The sequence below is a fragment of the Mycetomoellerius zeteki genome, unplaced genomic scaffold (genome assembly GCF_001594055.1).
Source record: "Mycetomoellerius zeteki isolate Tzet28-1 unplaced genomic scaffold, Tzet1.0 scaffold204, whole genome shotgun sequence".
NCBI lineage: Eukaryota > Metazoa > Arthropoda > Insecta > Hymenoptera > Formicidae > Mycetomoellerius > Mycetomoellerius zeteki.
Genome location: NW_017257000.1, coordinates 413,600 through 436,190, shown reverse-complemented (window position 1 = coordinate 436,190; position 22,591 = coordinate 413,600). Strand labels below are relative to the sequence as shown.

Below are 22,591 nucleotides of genomic sequence, written 5' to 3'. Positions count from 1 at the left end.
CCCTACGATCATCTATGATTTCTATGATAAACGTTCCTAAAGTATATCCAAAAGATAGGTTAGGTTCTATATAGTTTACTTCTATTACTAATAATTGTTGGTATAGCTTGGTATAGCAGACTAATAGCAATTTTGTTGTCACGTTTTTACCGATCACTTGTTAAAGGTATCGGTAGCTTGTTAAATTAACAAAATCCTTTCTTTTAGTGTTTGACATTCTAACAACCAGCTTGAGCGTCCTACATAATTATTTGAATAGTCCAACAAAATTACTTTCAGATCTGTATCTAGCTAAATTTTTAGATACTTCATCAAAACCGCTCTCTTTGTGTAGATATTTCTGAAAAATCATATTGTAACGCAATTACGACCGATTGTTCGTAATACGAAATTTCTTCTGTTGCTCATTACGGGCATTCGCGATATAAACGCGTGAATCATCGATTCTCCTCTGACTTAATATTGAAACTGCGGCTCGAATATTAATAGCGCCACTGCCATTTATGGCGTGCGCTATTGAACGCGATGAAACTGAAAGTTCATCGTCGGAGAATTTCTAAGCGACATCGAGATTTAATCGCTACGAATTAATTGATTCAATTGTTATTGAATAGCGAATTGGTCTTTACGTGTGTTCTTGCAATTTGGATTTCAGGCGAGCTGTATGTGGAAGATTTGAACGAAAGAAGAACGGTTTCCATCAGGATGGGCTGGCTATGGGTCGAAGGTACTCCGATGAGGTTACCATTGCGAGCATTAAATCTTCGTCAGGCATCACCGAGTCTCTGTCAACCCCACACATTTGCTCTCGGCTTTACCTTGAGCGATTCAGAGGGTCGTTCGCTCGCCACCTTTTGGGTAATTATCATCGCTAATTAAAGGTTTTTCGTATTTTTGTCTATCTTTTATATTGATATTAATTTGCCAATTTTATTACGAATTCCACAATTTAGTGAAAAGGAAAATATTAACAATAGGAACGTTATTATTCATTATCCATAATCCACAGTTTCTGAATATTCCAATAATGAAACATCATAAATATTAAAACAATGTGAAATACAGAACGATTGAAACATCATAAATGACGGAACGCAAATTTCTTTCATTATAAGCAGCGATTGAAATCTATATTTTGAATCAGCGTTTGATAAAAGTAGAACTATAAATTCTGAGGCGACTAATCTCGAATATTATTCGAATCCCAATACACGTTTCAGCCAGCATTCTAGCTTATTATCACAATCAGTTTCAAAACAAATATACCTCAACGTACAATTACTTATCGGACAATGATACAGAATATCTTGTACAAAGTACCAAAACACATAAATCTACTTGACAGCTTTCTTTGGAACCAGCATTGAGTGATTCAAAAAGTCACTCTTTTGGTTAAGCATTATTATTGCTGCTAATTGAAGCTTTTTCGCAATTTCTCTTTCTATCTTTTATAAATCGACAAACATCAATTTACCGGTTTCACGAAACGGTTTCATAAGATTTCGTAAGAGAAATCGATTTGTAGTGAATTGAAAAGGAATTTCCCGATTACTCTTGATCCCTGACCAGCGCAACGGCGTATTTCAAGCTAGAGAGGCTTTCGTGAGAGCCGAAAGCGTTCGCGATTTGGCATGGTTCCACAAGACAGAATCGGCCGTTCTCGCGTTCCTCGCCGGGCGGCGGCGACTGTAAGGCACGACAGAAGCGCGGACGAAGACAGGACGGGAGAGGCCAGGGAAGGAATAATATGCCGCACCACGCAATGTAATTGCATGTAAATGGCCTTTATCTCCGGCACGATCCGTTTCCTCAGCCGTAAACACTTTCACGTGCGCCGGGCGAGCCACGCGGGCTCCCGTTTCGCTGAACGCTGCAACTTCTAATTACGGATCCGCCAGCGTCGCCATTCGATTTCTAACGCGTTATACAATCCCTGTGAGCAAGCAAGCGAGCGAGGCCGTGCGAATCTATCACGACAGCTCCGATCTTTAGAATATCACCCAAAATTCAAATCTACACGCAAATTTCTCCTTTTTGCATAGAACCCATCGTTGATCTTCGACCACTTTCAGATCACGCGGAGAATTCTCGAAATTCGTTTTACGTGCTTCGTCCTGGCGTAGCGTCGGATTTTCACTTCGCTTTTTTTCTATCTACTCACGGAATAATACAATTAGAAGCTTTCTTAGTACGCGATGTTCTACCTAAGCCGATGAGACGCGCGCTCAATCGACCTTCGAAGACGCTTTGGCACGCGATTGTGGGATAATGCGTTCGAAACACCAGCTTAAACAGCATGTATGAGGTATCCTTGCCAAGGCCGCGGATGTCCAGGTGACGGAGGAGGAACGACGGACTCTGTGATGTAACACAGACCGCCCGCCCGTCGAATCGCGAGATCTTAATAAGGCCAGTAGGCAAGGTCAACATACCCGCTTGCCGATTCGCTTGCTATGATAAATGCGTGGGAGATTGTTGCACCGTTCTCCCATGACCCGCCATTGTCAAGGAATCCCACCATCGCGCGCTCTCGTATCCGAGGAGAAGTTTCTCGCCTCTTTGGGCTCGTTCCAAGGACGGCTATCTTGCCAGCGCATGGCCAGTCAATCGGACGAAGATCCTTCGGCATTGTAATAGGACGTTCCGGCGTTTTCACGCTGAGTCGACTTAACGATGCTAATTGAGGCAATTGCAGCGACTACGCGAGCGCCCATTGATGATCGTGTGCCGCGATTAGAATTACGGATCGATGAGCATCGTCGTTGCCTAGGAATACAAGTACACAGCTCTCGTGTCATTTTGCCGCGGTGTTTCTCTTGTCGCTTGTTCATAGCTCGATGCTGCGTCATGGTTTTCGATCGAAAGCGGGTTTTCCATGTTGTCCTCGAGATAGACAACGAACGGGCAAACCTGTCGGCGAGCTTTTTTCCAGACAGGCCTGATATCGGCCAGTGTCGTCGAATGCGCCGCTCGAAGGCACGAAGGCCGGCCTCGGCAGGCAAGGCGACAGAGAGATTTGTTCCCGTCGAGGATGGTAATGATCGACACGCCGCCGGTGGTTAACGAGCAAATTCCACGTTGTCGGAGTCCGTCGTTCGTGCACTCGAGCGAACCGGCGACTTTCGAATCGCCGCGCCGACCAGCGAAATCGTGTGTCACGGTCGATCCTGCGGGTAGACAGACTCGTTCGACTACTCCACGCAGCATCCAGATACCTACCGTATGAGAATATGAAAACCGAATGTACATAACCGTCGGCAATGTTTTGCTGGTCCTACATTCTCGCTTATATGTTAAACCACTTTACCTACTCGTATAAAAACTTTGTTATCGGAATTATCAGTCAATTTAATTTTTAATTGTCTCAACATTAATTTTAATTGCTATATAACTTTCTCAAAAGCCGAAGCTTTCTTTAAAAAAGTTTCATATATATCATTTTATGCATCATGACTATGTCCACATAAGTAATAGTGCCAAAATCATTTACAATACTAATTTATAAATACTTTAAGAAAAAATTAGAATATTTATATTTAAAAAGCGTATTTTTGAACTGTATATTTATTACTATAATTTAAAAAGATTCAATTTTATTTTAATTTTCGTTGATAAGCAAAATTATAGAGATTTATCACTATATGAATAATAAATCAAATAAGTAAAGAAGGACCAAGTATGATGAAGACTTATACATCTGGCCAATATTATTTATATATAAATTTTAAATACATCTTTTATTTATTTAAACTGAGCGCCGATTAGTGTCAGATTTGAAATTCAATCATAAACTGAAGCTGAAATGATAAAACAGATCTTTCTTTTTAGCTGAACTTCTCGCACAATTCATCTTTTTTCTTTTTTTTCAATGTGAAAAGGAAAAAGGAAAAGATGAACCATGCAAGAAGTTTAGTTATAAAGAACAGGACTTACATCATAATTAAATTGATTATTAAGTTCGATAATAATCGACGCACAGTTTAAATAACTGAAAGATTTTAAAATTTACATATTTATAAATATTATTATTAATCAAAAATATATTTAACCTTGACCGTATATTTAATTTGGCCCTTCTTTACTTATATTTGACTAATTTTCGATATTTAAAAAATACTATAATATCTTATTAATTATTTCAAATGTTTAATTATACAACTGTTTAAATATAACATGTCAATCTTTTTATTTCTTCAGGCGGACACGGAACCGATCTATTGGTCTTGGGTCAGAGCGATTGCAGCCGAACTAGTTCGGCAAACGCCGTTTCGCGCTCAACGATGCTTGAACTTCCTGGAGATATTGACCATTTGTCCGAGAGGTCCGGTTCCATTGCCGGACAGCCCGACGGAAACGAGAAGGCGATCTCGCAGCGAATTACGTTGCTGGCCAAGCGACTCACCGACGGGGAAGACGACGTTGTGCACGACGACGATCCTCGATGATTCCAGGAGAAGGGCGAGGAGTGAATTACGCGGTTGGTCCAGCAGTAACTCGAGCGACGAGGACCTGTTGGGAGAATTTCGAAGCATACCCACTGTGATAAGCAACAAGGACCAACCGGTCAGCAGAGCGTGGGGTTGCAGCGAAAGCAGCGAGGGTAGCGACGACAGTCTCCCTTGGGGTGGCGTATGCCGGTCGAACGATACAGTGGACTCCCGCAGCGTCTCCTTACCGGAACCAGAAACGAGGGAACAGAGGATACAGAGGTACAAAGAGGCGCGCAGACGCGAAAACGAAGCGAGAAGTCGACGAGTCCTTGAAGAGGACGCGAGGCGGAAAGCAAGAGCCGAGGAAAATAATAACAATTTGCCGAAGATCTACGGTAAAACTAGGAGTAGGATTTGTTCTGCCAACGATAACGATGAGGCTCATCCGACCCGCTCGCCCAAAAAGGAATTTTTTACATCGACCGACATACGAAAGCAAAACGAGAATTCGATTGTCGATCGACTACCTCCGCTCAAACCGAACGAGACCTCCACAGTGAGGTTCACTGAGGAAAATTATCGAAACGAGGACGACAAACGGAACAATAATAGTCCTAGAAGTGGAAACAACAGTCCTGGAATACTCAGGCCGGACATCAACGAGAGGAGAAGTAGAGCCAGAGAGAGGAGAATCATTCGTGACAAGGCGCAGCTATCGCAGGTCCAGCAACTGATGACCGGTATCACCATAGCTAATGTGGAAACTCTTCGGGAGCGGAAGGAGCGACTGGCTCTCCTGTCTTCCAGAATTCCCGTTCCCCGTCAGTTGTCGCAGCCTTGCCCAAAATCCACGGATTGCCCGGCAATTGTATCCCCGAGTTCTCCGTCGGTCTTAACGGTACCACCTTGCGAAGAGGATGTTGCCAAACTTCTGGAGCGATGTCAGAGGGTAGACAAATACGTGCCAGTGAGGGAGAAGCTGACTTTGTTCGAATCCCTTTCGAGATTAGGCGGTCGCCTGGCCAGAAGCACAGAAGATCTTGGTCGAACATCTTGCAAGCCCAGTCCCAGGGGCAAACAACGCGCCCGGTCTCTTCACGATCTCAACCGAGGTGCCAGGGCTCTACCCGTGAGAGAGATGTGTCGATTTTTTGAGGGCGATTTGGAGCAGGACGCTTGCCAGAAAACGATGAATCTTGCGAAAACGAGATTTAGCGATCCACCCGCGAAGAACACCTGGAGAGATCCGAGTTCGAAACACGAGGCACCATGCATCAGCGCTTCCGTGAGAAAGAAACATTATTTAAAGTGAACGCAACTAGTGAATCGTTCTTTCAGGACATTTCAGAACTTAACCCTCTAATAAGATGGATTTTCAATATCAAGGAAAATAGAGTTGGATATTATATTGTTTTGTTTATTTTTTAAATATAATTAATATACAAAATGTGTAAAAGAAGTTAAATAATATAATATAAAATCTGTTCTTCTGTTAACAACGTAAAATGTGCGTAAACAACTGTAAAATAGAAGTCGCATCCAACCCCATCTTACTATTAGAGGCTTAAGGATTAATATATCCTTAAATTCACGCCTCATTGAAAATGAAGTAGCAAACTCAAAGGGACGGAGTAATTACTCAATTATTTCATTATTCTTATATCTTCTTCTCAGCATAAATTTTCATAAATCATGCCGGTTTTTGTAGCCAGTGTAAAGTTAGAAAATATTTTCCAATCGAACAAAAAAAACTGCGATAATATACATAAAAACCCAAAAATTATTATCATAACTGATTTCGGTTTCTATCGCGCGATAAAGACTGATAAATCAATGTAAATATTAATTAAAATCACCGAAGTTTGCGAGAGTCCCTTTCAAATAGAACATAAAATCGTAATAAAATCAAAACATCAAATAGAAGTTATTTTAAGAAAAATTATAACAAGAAAAAGAGGGAGAGAGAGAGAGAGATGTCAAGAATTCACCATAAAATCATCATAAAAAATGTATCGAATGACGTCATTATAATTTTTCTTAAAATGACTCTTACAGAGTCCAACAAGAATTATGGTACACAAAGTTTTAAATAAAACGCACAATTTTTGGCAGAATCCTTTTTCATTGAACAAAATATCTTCAGTAAACTATGGCAAAATTTTATTTGAACAGGATATTGGCCAAATAATTATCTCTTCTTGCATACTCTGATACTCGGTGAAATTTTTGATGTCATTTTGACATCACCGGTTCAATCTCAGCGAGACTGGATGTTCACATATTGGTATTTTTGTATATCTTGTACCGGTCCAGTTTCCTCGAATTTCTTCACTATACTGCGATGATGACGAGCTCTGTTGGTTGGTTATGCTGGCCAAAATAACCACGAAGTTTTCGGAATGTGATTTTCATCATTCCGTGAATTTTCATAAAATGTTTGGATAATTTTCTTGCATAGTTTGATGTTGTATCGCTCCATATCACACATCACATTAAATTTCCCACATCTCAAGATGACACATGTCAAAGTTAGGTCGAATTCATGAGTACGTTCTGAAGTTACATTCCGACTTTGTATAACTTTTGTTGGATGATCCTGACACTTGATGTCATCTTGATCTTATTATGACTTTATCTGTTCTACCTGGGCTCTTACTGATAACAATAATTAATTTTAGATATTTGCCTAATTAAAATGTTGTCAAGAGGATCCAAACCGTGAATCGAAACCATATACTTTTATCAATTGTTGTATAGAATAAATTATTTATACACTGATATATATCCTGCGCTCTTAAAGTCATTTACGATTTATTGATTTATTTTGTCAGAGCCTATAATTTCTCTTGTTTGATGACAATCAGTTTCTTGATGATCCTCATGGATTCCCGGCGAAGCTAACTCGATTTAATTGTTTATCAAACACTTTAGATTAGAATCGACTTTGTTGATTGTATCGCGGGCGACGATTGTCACACTTGCGACGAGAGAAAGTCGCCGCGCGCGCAGGCTCTTTTTCACGCTCTCGAGGCCCCGAACCATGCTTGATTCTCTCAAATTGCTGGTTGTCGCGATCGGCCATCAAAGTAAGGGAAAAAAAAGGATGCTGATACTTACCTGCGTGTCTTACGAAAGTGAAAATAAAGAATACGATCGTTATAGAAATTTCTTATCTCAGAATTAGAAATCTATTTTCCTTTTCGAAGAACGTTCTGAACTAATGTATGCTAGTGTGATAAGTTTTTCAATGATCCTTATGGATTCTCAATTTGCAACTCAGTGTTCAGAATATTCTCCAAAAAAGAACAGGTCTCTGATTGTGAGAAATTTCTATGATGATCGTATTCTCTATCACATGTGTATACCAATTCAGAACATTTTTTGAAAAAAGACAGACCCTAGATTCCATCTTTATTCGTTACACGAATATCGTTTCGGATCATAGACAATTTATTTGCATATAAAAATATAGAATCAGCATATAACTTCTTGCGTGCAGTTATGCGTATCAGCGAGATCAAGCGTGGCCGATCATGATATGAGGGGAACGACGGAAAAAGAAAGAAAGACAGATAAATAGAGAAAGAGAGAGAGAGAGAGCGGAAGGGAGAGGGGGAATTGGAGAAACCGGTAATTTACGTTCACCGCGAGCGATTGCCGCAACGTTGAACACCTGTATGTATACAAACTATACGTACCGCGAGCCGATCGCCGAGCTCATTTTTCGATTAGCCTGAATTCGATCGTCGAGGATTTTAATCAGGCAACAGCTCATTCGTTTAAGTATCCAAAGAAATGAATAGTGAGTATCGCGAACGTTTATGGCGTTTCCCCAATTACAATAATTACAAGTGAAATTTGTACATAATTGATTAATTTCATTCTGTACCTGAAATTGTTGGTTCTATGTCTTCTTTTTCTTAGGCTATAGTTTAACTTTTGTTATGTCCTCGTTGCGATTGTAAATAAATGTCTAATTATTATCGATTTATATGATTTATATGTATATAAATATATATATATATGTGTATTTATGTATAGCGCTGAGGTACTATCTCCTGGTGTCTCCTGATAGTCCTTGTTGAGTGTGTTGATGTGTAATATTTGCCATTAGGGTGGCGATCGCCCTTCGTCGAATCTCTCGAATTTCCGTCGAGAATCAGAATACGGACTAGAGTCGACTTCCGCTTATTTCGAATCGAAACGAATCATTTCCGCTCGTACAGTACTCCTCTCACTTTCTCATTCCTTTTCATAATTGATAACACACAATGTGTAGAAATAAAAATGTGTTCTAATTTCATACAAAATAAATAAAAAAAATGAGTTTGACTACTTTGAGAGAAGATATAAGATGTAAAAAAAATAATATTTGACAGAAAAGACTTTCCTTGAAAGAAAATCTTGTTATTTATCAAATTTTATTTAAACAGCGATTGAACAGCGAAGAAATTATAAATTCTCTGATTTGTTGAATAACAATTATTATATGCACCATGATAATTATATTATGTATAATTACCAGCGTATAATAATTATATATATTACATGGAATCGCCGAAATTGATTCTTCCTACAAAATAGTTTGTAACCAGTATTTGGACAATAATTTTGTACAGTTACCCAAGGCACACAAGTCAAAAGAAAATCAAAATGACGTATTTTGACGTCAAAATGATGATTTTTTTGTTACAAAATTTGACTGTTTATTGACTTTAAGTATCAAAATAAAATCATTTTGATGTTTTTGATTTTTTTTGTTGGCTTTTGTATGTTCCTTGGGTTTCATCGAGACGTTTTGTACTCGAAAAGGATTGCCACTTACTTTGGTATCTCGTTATATAGTGTACGAAATGCAACTTTCTTGCGTTATGTATATAGAATTGTGAACGTAATGTAACAGAAAATAAGAAGAATTATATTATAAAAATATTTTACGGAAAATCAATTCAAGACAGAGCGATCGAGAGTAATCATATAATTCTTCATTAATTATTATTCGCATATAGATTATTATTCCCATTGAAAATATTCTAGAGTTCTTTTTGTGACAAAGTTTAAATTTGTCATTGTTAATTAATTTTTCTTTAAATATCGAATGAAAAAATTTTAAATAATAGTTCACAGTAAAATTATATTGCTGTTACATATAAACTTACATTACACGTTTGAATTATTACATATTTACACATATGGAACAAATTAAACATTAAATTTTTTCAATTAATATTTAAACATTTTTCTCATATGTCTGAAAGAACTCTAGGGTACCGTTAGGACCCGATCGCAAAGTTGCCAGCAGTCGACGACCGTCTACAGGGTGATTGAAATGACTCCGTTATCACTTATAAGTACATATAATATTTTGTAGTAGATTCGGTCAAACGCGATGTCATTTATCAGTGCCACCCGGTACGAAGGGTTGGTCGCCAAAGAGGTCTTCTAGTCCCTCGTCGGATAATTCCGAAAGGTTATCCCCCATATGTAACTACTTGTCGATATATTCTGATTTTTATTATCCCACGAAATATTTGTCAAACGGTACGAATCGCGTACCGTCCGCGGCGCAATTACGTGGCGAAAGTTGCGCGTCTTTGTATTTACCTTTGTTGTAATAAAAAGGGACGAATAATGGCCGTTACATAAAAGTGATTGTAATCTGGCGGTGTCCTATTCACCAGCGCGTCGTCATTCCTAGCCTGTTTCTTTTCCTATGATTATTTACGCTCATATCTTTTTCATCCAAGCTCGCCCACGCAAATCATTGTTTCCCTTCTCTCCTTTCTCTAGCGACCTATCCCGATGCTGATTTTCGCGAAATAAAGAGAATCGATTTGCATATTTTATATAAATGTTAGCGTAATTCCTGAGATCGTATTATGACGTTTAAATTATTTCTGACGTTTTTGGCAAGCAGTAAACATTATGATTGACGTTTCAATTTTATTAGTAACGTGTTTCATAATTGTTTCCAGTCGCTTTCCTTTCCACACAGCGTGCCTTCATTTGTGAAAATTCGCTAATTATCCAGTTTTTTCGCAAGATCAAACAGGTAGAGATTGTGTATGATATTACAATATTCTCATAAATGAGAACAGTGTTAGCTCTGTTTTCTAGATGAAATATTAGAAATTCATGAGTCGCGATTGTTGCACAATCTCCCGGGAAAATATTCTTTTACCCGTTTGCATTTTGCAAGAAAACGGAAACTTACCGACGGGAATAAAAGGAGAGCATTTTTAATAAAGTTTTTATAAACATTAGAGATAAAAAAATACGAGTAAAAAACTAATTTTTACGATAAAAAGTTGTCATCAAAATTTTTAAAAACGATACAAAATTTGTATACTCTTTCAAACTTTTAGAGTGAATCTCTTAAAAATTAAAAATTAAGCCATTTTTTTTCAAAACCGACTTAACTTTCACTTTTTAGGGTGAAGTTCTACTTCAAAGAATTTAGAGAGTATACCTATGTTATTTCTGTATTGTTTAATATATTTTTATAACTTTAAATGTCAAGGCAGAAATATCTGCGATTAGTTCTTTTTCGAAACTGGATCTAAGAATAGTCGATTCTTATATTTAAGACCGTCTTAAGTACAGCCTTAAAATGTAGTAAACCAATCACAGAGCTGTATTAATATTTTAAGAGATTTTTGAAATAAGATTTAAGATTCTTGAAATAAGAACGGAACTATAAATATCAACCTAAGTGTATGCGTGGCCGCTGCTTACAAGGAAAGGAACGTCAGTTTATCCTCCTATGATTTTGATGAACTTTTAATATTGCTTTATAAGAGAGGGACACCTATTGAGTCCCTTCTCTTGTTAGTCATCGTAACATTTTAATTGTTTAGATTGTTTAAAAACTGAATTCTGGAACAATAATAAGTCAGTATCAAGTGTTCAAATAAAATACATTTCCGAGTAAAAAACTTTCAGAGCCGAAGTAAAAGCTAATTTACACTGTTTATATTCACAATTTCTTTTTGTAATTTTTATCTCTAATAAAGATATACGCATTCTTCTATCAAACATCGTTTATATTTTCTATTGGAACGGAAGTAACAATTTCCAAGGTCTCAGTCTGTGAACAATGTTTTTTACAAAGTTTACAAGTTTGATACTAGTATGTGTATTTAAGATTCACGTTTACATAACGGCGATCGGTACACTTTATTCCAATGTTTATTCATTCGGTTATTTACGTGCTCGCGCGTTTATCAACGCCCACTTACTGTACGTGCACGCATATAATTTTCGTTCCGCATGTTCACGTAAAAGTGGTAGCTATCAATTTACGAGGAAAGTCGACGGAGAGTTCTGCGGTGATCCACTTGCGATTTTTGTAAGATTAGAACTCGTCGGGATTGCGCTGCGGATCAACGATTCGCCTTCGGTGAGCGAGCGAAGTCTCCATAAAGTTTCCAAAATAAGAGCAAAGGACTCCGTCTTCTTCTTTTTTTCGGCCAATCGATTTCCAATCCCCGGAATAAAAGATATCGGATATCTATCTCTTTCAATTCCTCTACACATCGAAGAAGAGATATCGCAGACTTTCACCCGTTATAGCTGAAGTTATTTTTAAATTAAGATATATGCGAACTCCTTTTTCCTTCCGTATAAATGTTTCTCATCAAAATTCATTAAAACTGTCGTTCCAATTATATTAGCGAAACCTGTTTGAGAGATAAATTTCAAGTTTTTAATTTCTCATAGTGGCAGAAGAGAAATGTAGATATATGTTTTAAATCTTTCTCTATTCAGTATCTATGACCAAAAAGACCGCGGTTTTTAATAAGCCAATATATTATAGAAATCAACAGTCGAGAAAGAGGGCGATAGTGTTCGGATATTATCACAGAAAACGACTTATCCGAAGTAAATCGATGCTGTTCACTTAAAGATGTATTATATATATATTTTAACAAAATGAAAAAATTATGAAAAAATTAAGGATTTTTCTATACTGTATTTGAAAGTAATATAAAATGTTTGATGGTGATTTAAAATCTGGAACAAAATTATTTCAATAAAAAGTAAACATGTTTTATATATATTATAAAAAATAACATTGCTGACACTATTTTTCAACACGAGTATCAATAGTCATCTCCGATATATTTTTTTACCTGCTGAATTTGAACACCGTTGGATTTCAAAATTAACTATCACGTCACATTTTAAAGAAAAATGGCGTCAAAGAGGACAAAAGCATCGATTTTGTGATTTTTTACGACGTAACTTCGATAGCATCTTTTTTTAAATTTCATTAACATAAAAGTACCAACTTTAAAATGCATTCTGTTTCATTTTAGTAGAATATTTTGTTTTTAAGATATAGCAATTTAAAAATAGCTCTTTTCTTATGTAATGTACATGGAAAAAAGCATTATTCCATCTTAATATTGCATTATAAGCAGTAAAAAGTAAGTGCTTTTGTACTTAATAATATTATATAATCGAATCATATATTAAATCAAAAAGTAATATGAGATTAACAAAATATAATATATATAATATGACAGGAAGCTTACATAATTTTCAATCATTTCAGATCACAAATTTGTGTTGCAAAAAGAAGGTCAAATTTTGTCGGACAGCTCCAGCAAACAAGTTGACATTACTTGTCATTATTTTGTCAACATAATGACGTCCTTAACGTCATTCTAACGTCAAAATGACGACAAAGAACATCGGCTTGTTTTCTGGGATGTAATTAATATAAAATAAGTAAATTTTCATTTAAATTGTAAAATTATATTGCTAAATATAAATATTGACAGTTCAAAAAGACCTTGATGAACTGTTTTATATATGTATAATATTTATTTTTATATATGGAAAGAATAAATTTTCAATTCCAGTCACTTTTTGTAGGGACTATACACCTGATGCAACCTTAATGTAACGTATTTATTATAATCCATATGTGCAGCACAGTTACGTGAGTTGGAATCTGTACGTAATACATAGGTGCAAGCGCAGAAAACACGCACCTGTGCGCTACATCGCAATTCGTTTTCCAGAGTGTTGCGTCGCTGTCGCTTATTCGGAGCACATTTAATGCGCGTCGCAACAATGACGCGTAGCTCATTAATTTCGATGCGTTTTTCGAACGCGATCGTACACAAAATTAATTTATCGCGTATAGAAAGAGACGATTGCGTATCATGCTTTGTAATTTGACGAGTCTGACTCGATTTACCGCTGACAGCGCTCGGGCTGGCTTGGTGCGCGCAAAGAAACGAAAGGCGAGATCACTATCGACAAGGAAACGAAAGGTTTTGCGAAGGATCGAAAGAATACGTTGGTCGCGAACTCGCGCACATAATAAAAGGTCAACGCGAGTCATCGCGGTTTCAAGTTCGTTAAGAGTAACATCAATGCCGCAATGTGATTGCAGCAGGTGAACATTTAAATATCGGCAATATTCATGAACAATAATCTGTCGGTTTCGATTCTCTTTGTCTAAGAGATCAATCGCGATGACGATGACGCGGTCAAAGATCACGAATAACATCCTTGTGAAATACAAGAGGAGAGCTGGAAGACTTTTTATTTTGACGAACAAAGCGATTGTATAAATTATTTTAATAAAATGTAATGAATAATTAAATAATAATTAATTCTAATTAATCAATAATTGATTAATAACATAAATATGTTAAAATAAATGTTGTTCGTTTTAATGGATTGGAAAATACATATCTCTTCTTAAAATATGATCCACGTTGAAACAAAGATATTTCAAAGTATTTCAAGGATCTAGTTATAGTAGAGCATAAAAGAGTATGACAACAGATTGCGAACACAAAGCGATTATATGAATCATTTTACATAAAATATAATTATATGATAAATTGAAAGCATAATGATATTTAAATAAATGTTGCTCGTTTTAACGGACTGGAATATACTTATCTTTTTTAAAAATGTGATCCATATTAAAGCAAAGACTAATATTTCAAGTAGTTATAATAGAACATCTCTCACAGATGACGGTTAGAGAGGACACTGCAATCTTAAAACGGTTTTGTACGTAACGAGCAGAACGGTCTCTTTATTATTACCATGATAAGAAACCGTTTCGGATGCGAGATGTAACATAAGGGAAATCTTATGAGAAAAGATCTATGCGAACAATCAACATGATTGAGTAACGTTTGATTGAAAAAGGTCAACAATTATTTAAGAAAGAAATTGTCGATCGACGATTATAATAGATCATAAATTTCTCGTTGAAGTATTGAGCTTATGCGTGGGCTATTCCATATGACTTAGCAGTTCACAAGAAACGCGAGTAATATCGAGTGGCCTTGATAGCCACTGGTACCGGCCATGGTAAGCTGTTCAACTTCTTAAGCAGACGTAGAGTATTGCGGCACTCGATCGAGTCGTCAATCGATCGAGTCTATCTAATTGTAAACTAGATCGCTGCGAAGAAATGCATGGTGATTCAATCGTAGCAAGTATTTGGTTAAGAAAACAATTTATAGTTGAGTCTCTTTTCATTCCTTTAATCTTATAGTCAAAATAGAACAAATTTGTCAAGCAAGTGTTTTAAAACAGGTGCGATTATTATAATCGAAAGAAATTTTGGCGTTTCTTCAATTAAATTATGGAAGAGTCTGCATAATTAATTTTAATGTTACTAATCACATTCGACAATTTTAGTAAGATTATTATTGGTGCTTTGCATTCAGAAAAAACACAATGATAGCAACTACACGAGTTTTACATGTAGAATTAATGTATATAGTTAAAGAAATCATTTTATAATTATTGCAATTGTAAAATAATTTGTTCAACTTACACATTTATTTATTCAATTACACTGTAAAAAATATAATGTGAATTTTAACTTATAGTCGCATAGTGGATTTTCTGAGACATGTAAAAATGTTAAAATTAACACAAAAATGTTAATTTCAACATTTTTACATGCTTTATACATTAATTCTACACATAGAACTTGTATAATCGTCATCTTTATAGTTGCCATACTAAATTTTTGATTATACAACGCACAAAAATATGGTAAATACGGTTTTATACGTAAAAGCAAAACTAACGGCGAATTCGATTGGAAGTACTGATGCATATTAAAGCCGTTGTATACTGATTTAATTTGAGTATAAAAATGAAATCTTTATACATTAATTCTACACATAGAACTTGTATAATCGTCATCTTTATAGTTGCCATACTAAATTTTTGATTATACAACGCACAAAAATATGGTAAATACGGTTTTATACGTAAAAGCAAAACTAATGGCGAATTCGATTGGAAGTACTGATGCATATTAAAGCCGTTGTATACTGATTTAATTTGAGTATAAAAATGAAATGCAGATATTTCGAATTATGAAATACATATATTACCTAATAGTACAATAAAATGTATTGAGTATTTTACGATTTAATCGATTTCTATGTTTATTTATAAACATATCTTTACATTATTTTGTGTACGACTTTATGTACGGCTTTTAAGCTGTATTAATCGCATTGCAGCGTCGCAAGCAGTCCAATCAACAAGCTAGCTCGACTCTGATTGGACCGCATCACTTGGGACACGCTTGCGACGCTGCAATGCGACTAAGGCCGGAATCAGACTACGCATTGAAGATCGAAGTTGAAGATTGAAGATTGAAATTTGACCAATAAGGACAAAGAAATTTTAGCTCCTTTCGTTTCGATTGGTCAAATTTGAATTTTTCAATCTTTAATCTCAATATTCAATGCGTAGTCTGATTCCGGCCTAATGTAGAACTAGCTTAATGTGCACCAATGCGCACTGTCAATGGCTACGTTTACACCGTGCATTTAGTCCGCGACCTATACGATAGGTGTTTTTGTTTAACTTACAAGATAAACAAGGACAACTATTGTATAGGCCGCGGCCTAAATGCACGGTGTAAACGTAGCCATTGAGTGCGCCAATCGAATTCGCAATAACCCAGATAGCACATGATATTAATAGAACGTTCATGATATGAATAGAACGTAAATGACATTATATGAACGTTCTAAGAATATTGGTATATTCTTAAAATGTTCTATGAACGTTTTTAAAAGTTTGGTGCTGTATGGGAAGTAAATCTACTTTGCCCGCATTTGTAATTGAAGTTTCCCAACTTGAGTATCCACGACATCTGGTGTGCTGCATTCGATATCTCAAGAACTGTTCAAGAACAAGTTTTAAAAACACATCATGCCATCTGTAACTACTATTCCGACATATTCTCGCTATACCGTTATTATTCTTATCTTCTGAATAGTTCAGTTTTGATTAAATAAATTTTTTTTTATTTATATAAAAAGGAGAGACAATATACGTTAAAAATATAAATAAATATAATGCACTGTATAAATTAAATAAATGTAAAACAAAATAAGCCTGAAACAAATATTATTTCTTCAATAAGCACGCATTTTGAAGTTAAGCATCGAGCAATGTCATCAGCCTTACAGGAAATGTAAATATACATATTTAAAAAACCGCGTCCACGCTCTGTTATTGACCGCTCTGTTATTAACATGATGTCATAACTCCATTGGACGCTCCCGCACGCACTGTCAATGCGAGTTTGTAAACGAGCGGGAATCACGGAGGCCATTCAAAAAGCCTGCTGCTTCAATAATACACTAGGCCGCGACCTGTCTATTATAAGAAATCAGTTCTATTTACCATGAGGTCACGACGATAATCGAAAACCGCGAATATCGTTTAGATACAGAGAGAAAATAGTGATAAAAATATAACGGTGGATAACATGGAACGACAATGGAGTTAGGTACTCGAACCGACATATGTTCAAACGGTGGAGGCGCTCAGGTTAACTCTGTCGGCGACAGAGAACCCTTTCAAGTTTCAGTACGCTACGAGACATCTTTCGGTGCAGTTCATGCGATCGTAGGCGTCATCGAGAAGTTACACAATTTTCGCCGCTTTTTTTCGCCAATTGTGATTAGTGAGCAAAAGAAAAATGGACGAGAAGAATCTTCAGCTAGCGAAGGCGATCGCGGATGTGGAACTGAGCGAGAACACGTCAGAAAAGACCGCTGTATCTAAGATGCACGACAAGCAGCAAACCTTCAGGTAAGATCACCCTTGACCTCTGTTGGATACCACTCGAGTTTCAATCGAGTGTGTATTTTAAGTGATTTGTATTTATGTAAATTTAAGTATAATTATTTTTTTGCAAATGTAATTCACTTTCAAGAAGGTTATTCATTGATTAATAGCTTCCACAGTTAAAAAAAAATGTTGATAACACTGACATAAATCTATGTTAATGGATGGTCTTTTGAATCGCGAATAATTCATGCGACGCCGTGTGTGGTTTTCTACAACGCCACAAGCTTCCGTTTATTTGAAATCTGAGGAAGTACATCGTGTAAAATCTTAAATTTCTATGGCAGTTAATTATGGAATGCTCAGAGTGAGGTAGACTAATTTCATAAATGGCACGTAAAACTGACAGCTATTTAGATCTATTTAGATCAAAAGTCAAGGATGCGTATCCGATTCTTGCTCAGCGTACATTAAGTTAATTGCTGATGATAATAAGTTTGTTAATGAAACCCGTTTTGTTAATAAAACAATTAATCCAGGTTCAATATCTAAATATCTGCTATTATTACAATTTTTCTTTTTAAATATCCCTATAGACACGATATTTCACATAACTCCGATCCATATTTCATTGAAGTTAAATATTTCGTTTACAATTGCGTACACATTAATGTCTCACGAGCATTCGATACGCTCGAAAAAATATATAAAAGGAGATCCGTGTCAAGGCTACAAACGAACCTTGCCACACAGTTTAACAATACGTTTCCCTTTTGAAGCCATTCATGCTGATTGGGTCTTTTAATGGACATAAACAATAGAAATACACAATATGCTGTTTTGGTGAAAATTTTTCTTAGAATTTCTTAGAATTCTTTATATAATTTTTCAAAAATTCTGTATAATTTTATAACGTTTTAGAAATATTTTCAGACTTCTTTATAAAAATTAGAACATTTTTTAGAAATATTGAAAAAGTCTCATTTTTTTTAAATTCTCTTCATACATGTGAATTCTGAAATATTGTATTTTAAGATCTCTAAGATTTCTCATTCTACAATTTTCGAAGAAAACTTATAAACTCAAAAGAAGAGGATTGCTTTAGGGAGAGATTCAAAATGCTTTTTAAAAAATCTTTATAAATTATATAACATGTTATTTAAAATATGAAAAATTCTTAAAAATATTAAGAGGTATATTACGAGAATTTTTTCACTAGTGTATCTAATCGGATGAAACTTCGACTTTTTCGCTAGTCTTATATATTAGCATATTAGATTGCAAAATATAAATGTTGCAACTATTTACATTACTATCGGCAAATTTTAACAATGCATTTTTTTCTTAAAGCAACGTGCAGTCCGAGTTAACAGTCGATCACGCTGAGATGGTGGAACCGCGAAGGTAATACAGTTTTATACAGTGCGTTCAATGTGAATCGTAGCTAGCGCCAACTGTAACAACTCGCATGAACATTTTCCTTTCTCTGTTGAACATTGTTTCGTTGGTACAATCGTGCCCTCGTAGACCTATATCGTTTCCTGTAATGTTATTTAATCACGCGAACAATTTGGCACGCAAAGCGAATTGAAAGCACCCATTTGATTATAATTCAGGATCATTTACTATTACGTACATAAGTTGTTACAATAATTTGTCATTATTTAGAAGTAGGTAACAATGATTAAAACTAACAATCAATTTCTTGAAGTCTCATTTCTTATCCTATGTAATTGTGAAGAAATGGCAAAATGTGCTATTCTTTTTATAACTTTCGGTAGCCTAAAGTTTTATTTCTACAGATGTTTTTTAGCTGTTCTTTATATACACACGCTCTTTACATGTACGACCTCCTTATATCGAGCTATTGGATATAAACACTCTTTAAAAGCTTACTGTATGCTCTATGAGAATTTGTATGTTGATGCACAATTTATCATACTATTGTGTATACATCTACATGTGTATTTGTCTTAATGTGGCACGAGAATGTTTTATGTCGCTCTTCGCACTTCGTACTTCGTTTATTTTCAATCAAATAAAGATTCTTCTGCTTGTTCAATCGTCTGTAATACGTGACAACTCGATAAAAATAAATTTGTCAAGTAAAAAGTAAAATCTGTTTTACGGATAAGTAAAAGCAATGCTGAATTCATTATTCATTCTTTGAAAATAATAATCATGATCTTGACCTTACTAATTAGTGTAAATCAATTAGTTGCTTTGCGAAACTTCATTGTGGCTGCACCAAGTTGATTATCGCACGAATGATTTTACCAAAATATCTATAATTTTAGCTAAATAGATCTGAAAATCATTTTATTGGATTATTAAAATGATTTTGTTGGAAATTGAAGTATATTAAAGCAATACTGTAAAAAGTTTTAATATTCTAGCAACTAGTTTGAGCGTCCTATATAATTATTTTAATAGTTCAATCAAACTATGTTCAGATCTAATTAAATGTTTAGATATTTAAGTAAAACCATTCTTCTTTCTCTATATTTTATTTTTTATTGCAAAAAGTTAAATATATAGCAATTTGCAGATTATTACTTTATTACCATTTGACTTACTATTTTACGTACTGTAAAAAGTCAAATGTGTAACGTAATTAAGTAGACATAATTATCATTCTAAAAAACATGAATTTATTCAGTCGTGGCATTTGAAACTACATACAGACTTCAAAGTTCCGAACGTATCTCATTGTCTTCACAGCGGCAGCGTGTGCCAATATAGTATCTATTGATGCATGGCATGTGCTGATGCACGATCGGAATTAAAATATCTCATCGTTTTGTAAATACACCATTACTCCGTCCTTAAATATCTCGATGATAATGGTTGCATTGTCTTGCAAATACGCACATCCAATTAATTATACATCACTTCTATCTCAAACTCCCCACATTTTATTCTCGACTTCTATTAGGAACTAACACATAATACGACGTAAGATCGAATGTTATCTAGGCATCAAATGTTCTTTTAATGAATTCCTGAGATTAATGTCGGTATCTCAAACCAATCACGTCACGCCTGATACAAATATTAACACGCGATCAGTTTGTTCTCTTCGGTAAGACTGGGTTATCACTGAGGTTCCCCTTATCGTGAGAATTTTTCTTTACTTCTTTGATGTACCGTGCACGTTGAGGAATGGGAATGTTGGAAATTCATCTTCAGTACAGTGATGCCAATTATATAGTAATGCTACGTAGTGGAACTATCCTTTTCCAAGTGGTGATGCGTAAGAGAAAATCTCTTATCCATTCTACTATCAGGTATCGTAAACGCGCCCCTTTTATAAAAATGTTCTTATTATACAAATTAATTATTATAAGTCATACGTAGTCTCACGTGCTTATTATCGTATCGCACGTTTATATTTTCAGATTTTATTTAAAAATTACGTTTATAACAAACAGAAGTTACCATTAAATATTCGTTCAATAAATAGGTATATATCTTGATCCGTATTCACTCCTCACTTTTATTAATAAATACGCGCGTATATTTCAGGAATTCTATAGTACCTACATGTTATAACGTAAGATATACACTAAACATTTATCGATAAAAATGAGACATGCATACCGATCCTTTCTAAAAGTCTTTTTAAGTTCAAATACATCTTTCTCTTTATTTGCTTTTCAGAAAAATATGATATAATAATTTTTAGATAATTTTGGGATAGTATTCGATTACACAATAGTTTTACAATGCTTATCTCATTTTGAGATTGTAAAGATTTATAATACATAATTTTTATATCTTATTGACATCTTTTTTTTTATAATTTATTAGTTATAAAAAATCCTTGACAGATAGATATAAAATGAGAAATTGCTATTGAATGAATAAATCATTGCTAATTAATATGATTACATTATCATAATACAAGATAATTATTGAGATAAGGGACAGCTCTTTTCTAAATTAATTTCTTCAAAAAATTCCACGTTGAAATTGATAATAACTTATATAATAACTTTGAGTCAGACATCATTATCAGTACTACCAGTAGTAATCAATATATATATATATAGATATAAACGAGATATTAAAAACTGTAGAAAAACAGGAATTAATTAATAAAAAAATGGTTTTTTACATCGACCCTTCTTAATTTCATTCACATAAAATTACAAAAAAAGTAAATTTGCACTGCCCGGGAATCGAACCCGGGTCGCAAGAATGGGAATCTTGCATGATGCCACTACACCAGCAGTGCTATCCGAATTGCCGGGTATTCTTCAAAGGATATATGGTAGTCACACTGAATATTTTTATAAACGTATTAGATCGTATTTTATCTAATTGAACTTAATATTATAACTGTCAACATATCTATCATATTGAAATAATGCACAATTTGTAAATTTTTAACATTTTATTGTAGCGTTTGACAGATAAGACAACTGTTAATATAATATATAACGATGTATTTAAAATATAATTAACTAATTACGATGAAATTATACAGTGTGGGCTACTAACTTATTCAGATCTATCCATATATATATATTCGTGGGAATGTTTAAATTAAAATTGCAATAAAAAAATCTTTCAAAAAATAAATATTTTGTGCGATGGCCGGGAATCGAACCCGGATCAACTGCTTGGAAGGCAACTATGCTAACCATTACACCACCATCGCACCTGATATGTTATATATCTGTAGCGAGCAAGAGTATTCATTTTGACACAATTACAAATTATAGTATTACTTGTCAAAAATTGTCTTCAATATTTGAAAAGAAATTTTTAAATTTTAAAGATAATACAGAAAACATATTTCTCTTTAAGAATATTTCCCTATAGAAAGTATATATATAATACATATAGTAATATTTAAAAATATAGTAGAAGAATGAAAATATATGAAACATCAAATATAACATTTCTTTGTCGCATAAGAAATTTTTTTAAAATGTGTATTTTGAAGCGATTATTAAATTATAAAATATTATAATAACAGTAATTAGCATCTAATTTTCTTTCGATAAACATCAACTAACGATAATATTACATCAATATTATGATTTCTCACTTAATAATATAAACGTAATACA

The 22,591-nt window shown here is 34.7% G+C and overlaps 2 protein-coding genes and 2 non-coding genes across 7 annotated transcripts in view; 2 read left to right on the top strand and 2 right to left on the bottom strand.

The window, feature by feature from the left end:
* LOC108722485 (uncharacterized) overlaps positions 1-6,281 on the top strand; it is a 38,221-nt gene extending 31,940 nt beyond the window's left edge. The window contains exons 2-3 of the mRNA XM_018447634.1: positions 656-858; positions 4,198-6,281. Coding sequence (XP_018303136.1) covers positions 656-858; positions 4,198-5,742 — 1,748 coding nt within the window. The 3' untranslated portion in view covers positions 5,743-6,281. The remainder of the gene's footprint in view (positions 1-655; positions 859-4,197) is intronic.
* A 10,993-nt stretch (positions 6,282-17,274) lies between these two features.
* Positions 17,275-22,591, top strand: part of LOC108722474 (NAD kinase) — a 28,191-nt gene continuing 22,874 nt past the window's right edge. The window contains exons 1-2 of one of the 4 annotated variants that reach the window (XM_018447610.1): positions 17,275-17,537; positions 18,864-18,917. In XM_018447610.1, the coding sequence (XP_018303112.1) occupies positions 17,425-17,537; positions 18,864-18,917 (167 nt within the window). In that variant the 5' untranslated portion in view covers positions 17,275-17,424. Of the gene's footprint in view, positions 17,538-18,863; positions 18,918-20,667; positions 20,801-22,591 lie in introns of those variants that run through there. The other 3 variants (XM_018447616.1, XM_018447611.1, XM_018447615.1) reach the window with 3 other exon arrangements.
* TRNAG-CCC (transfer RNA glycine (anticodon CCC)) lies at positions 21,680-21,750 on the bottom strand. The gene has a single exon. It is a non-coding gene; the product is annotated as a tRNA-Gly (tRNA).
* On the bottom strand, positions 22,105-22,176 carry TRNAG-UCC (transfer RNA glycine (anticodon UCC)). The gene has a single exon. It is a non-coding gene; the product is annotated as a tRNA-Gly (tRNA).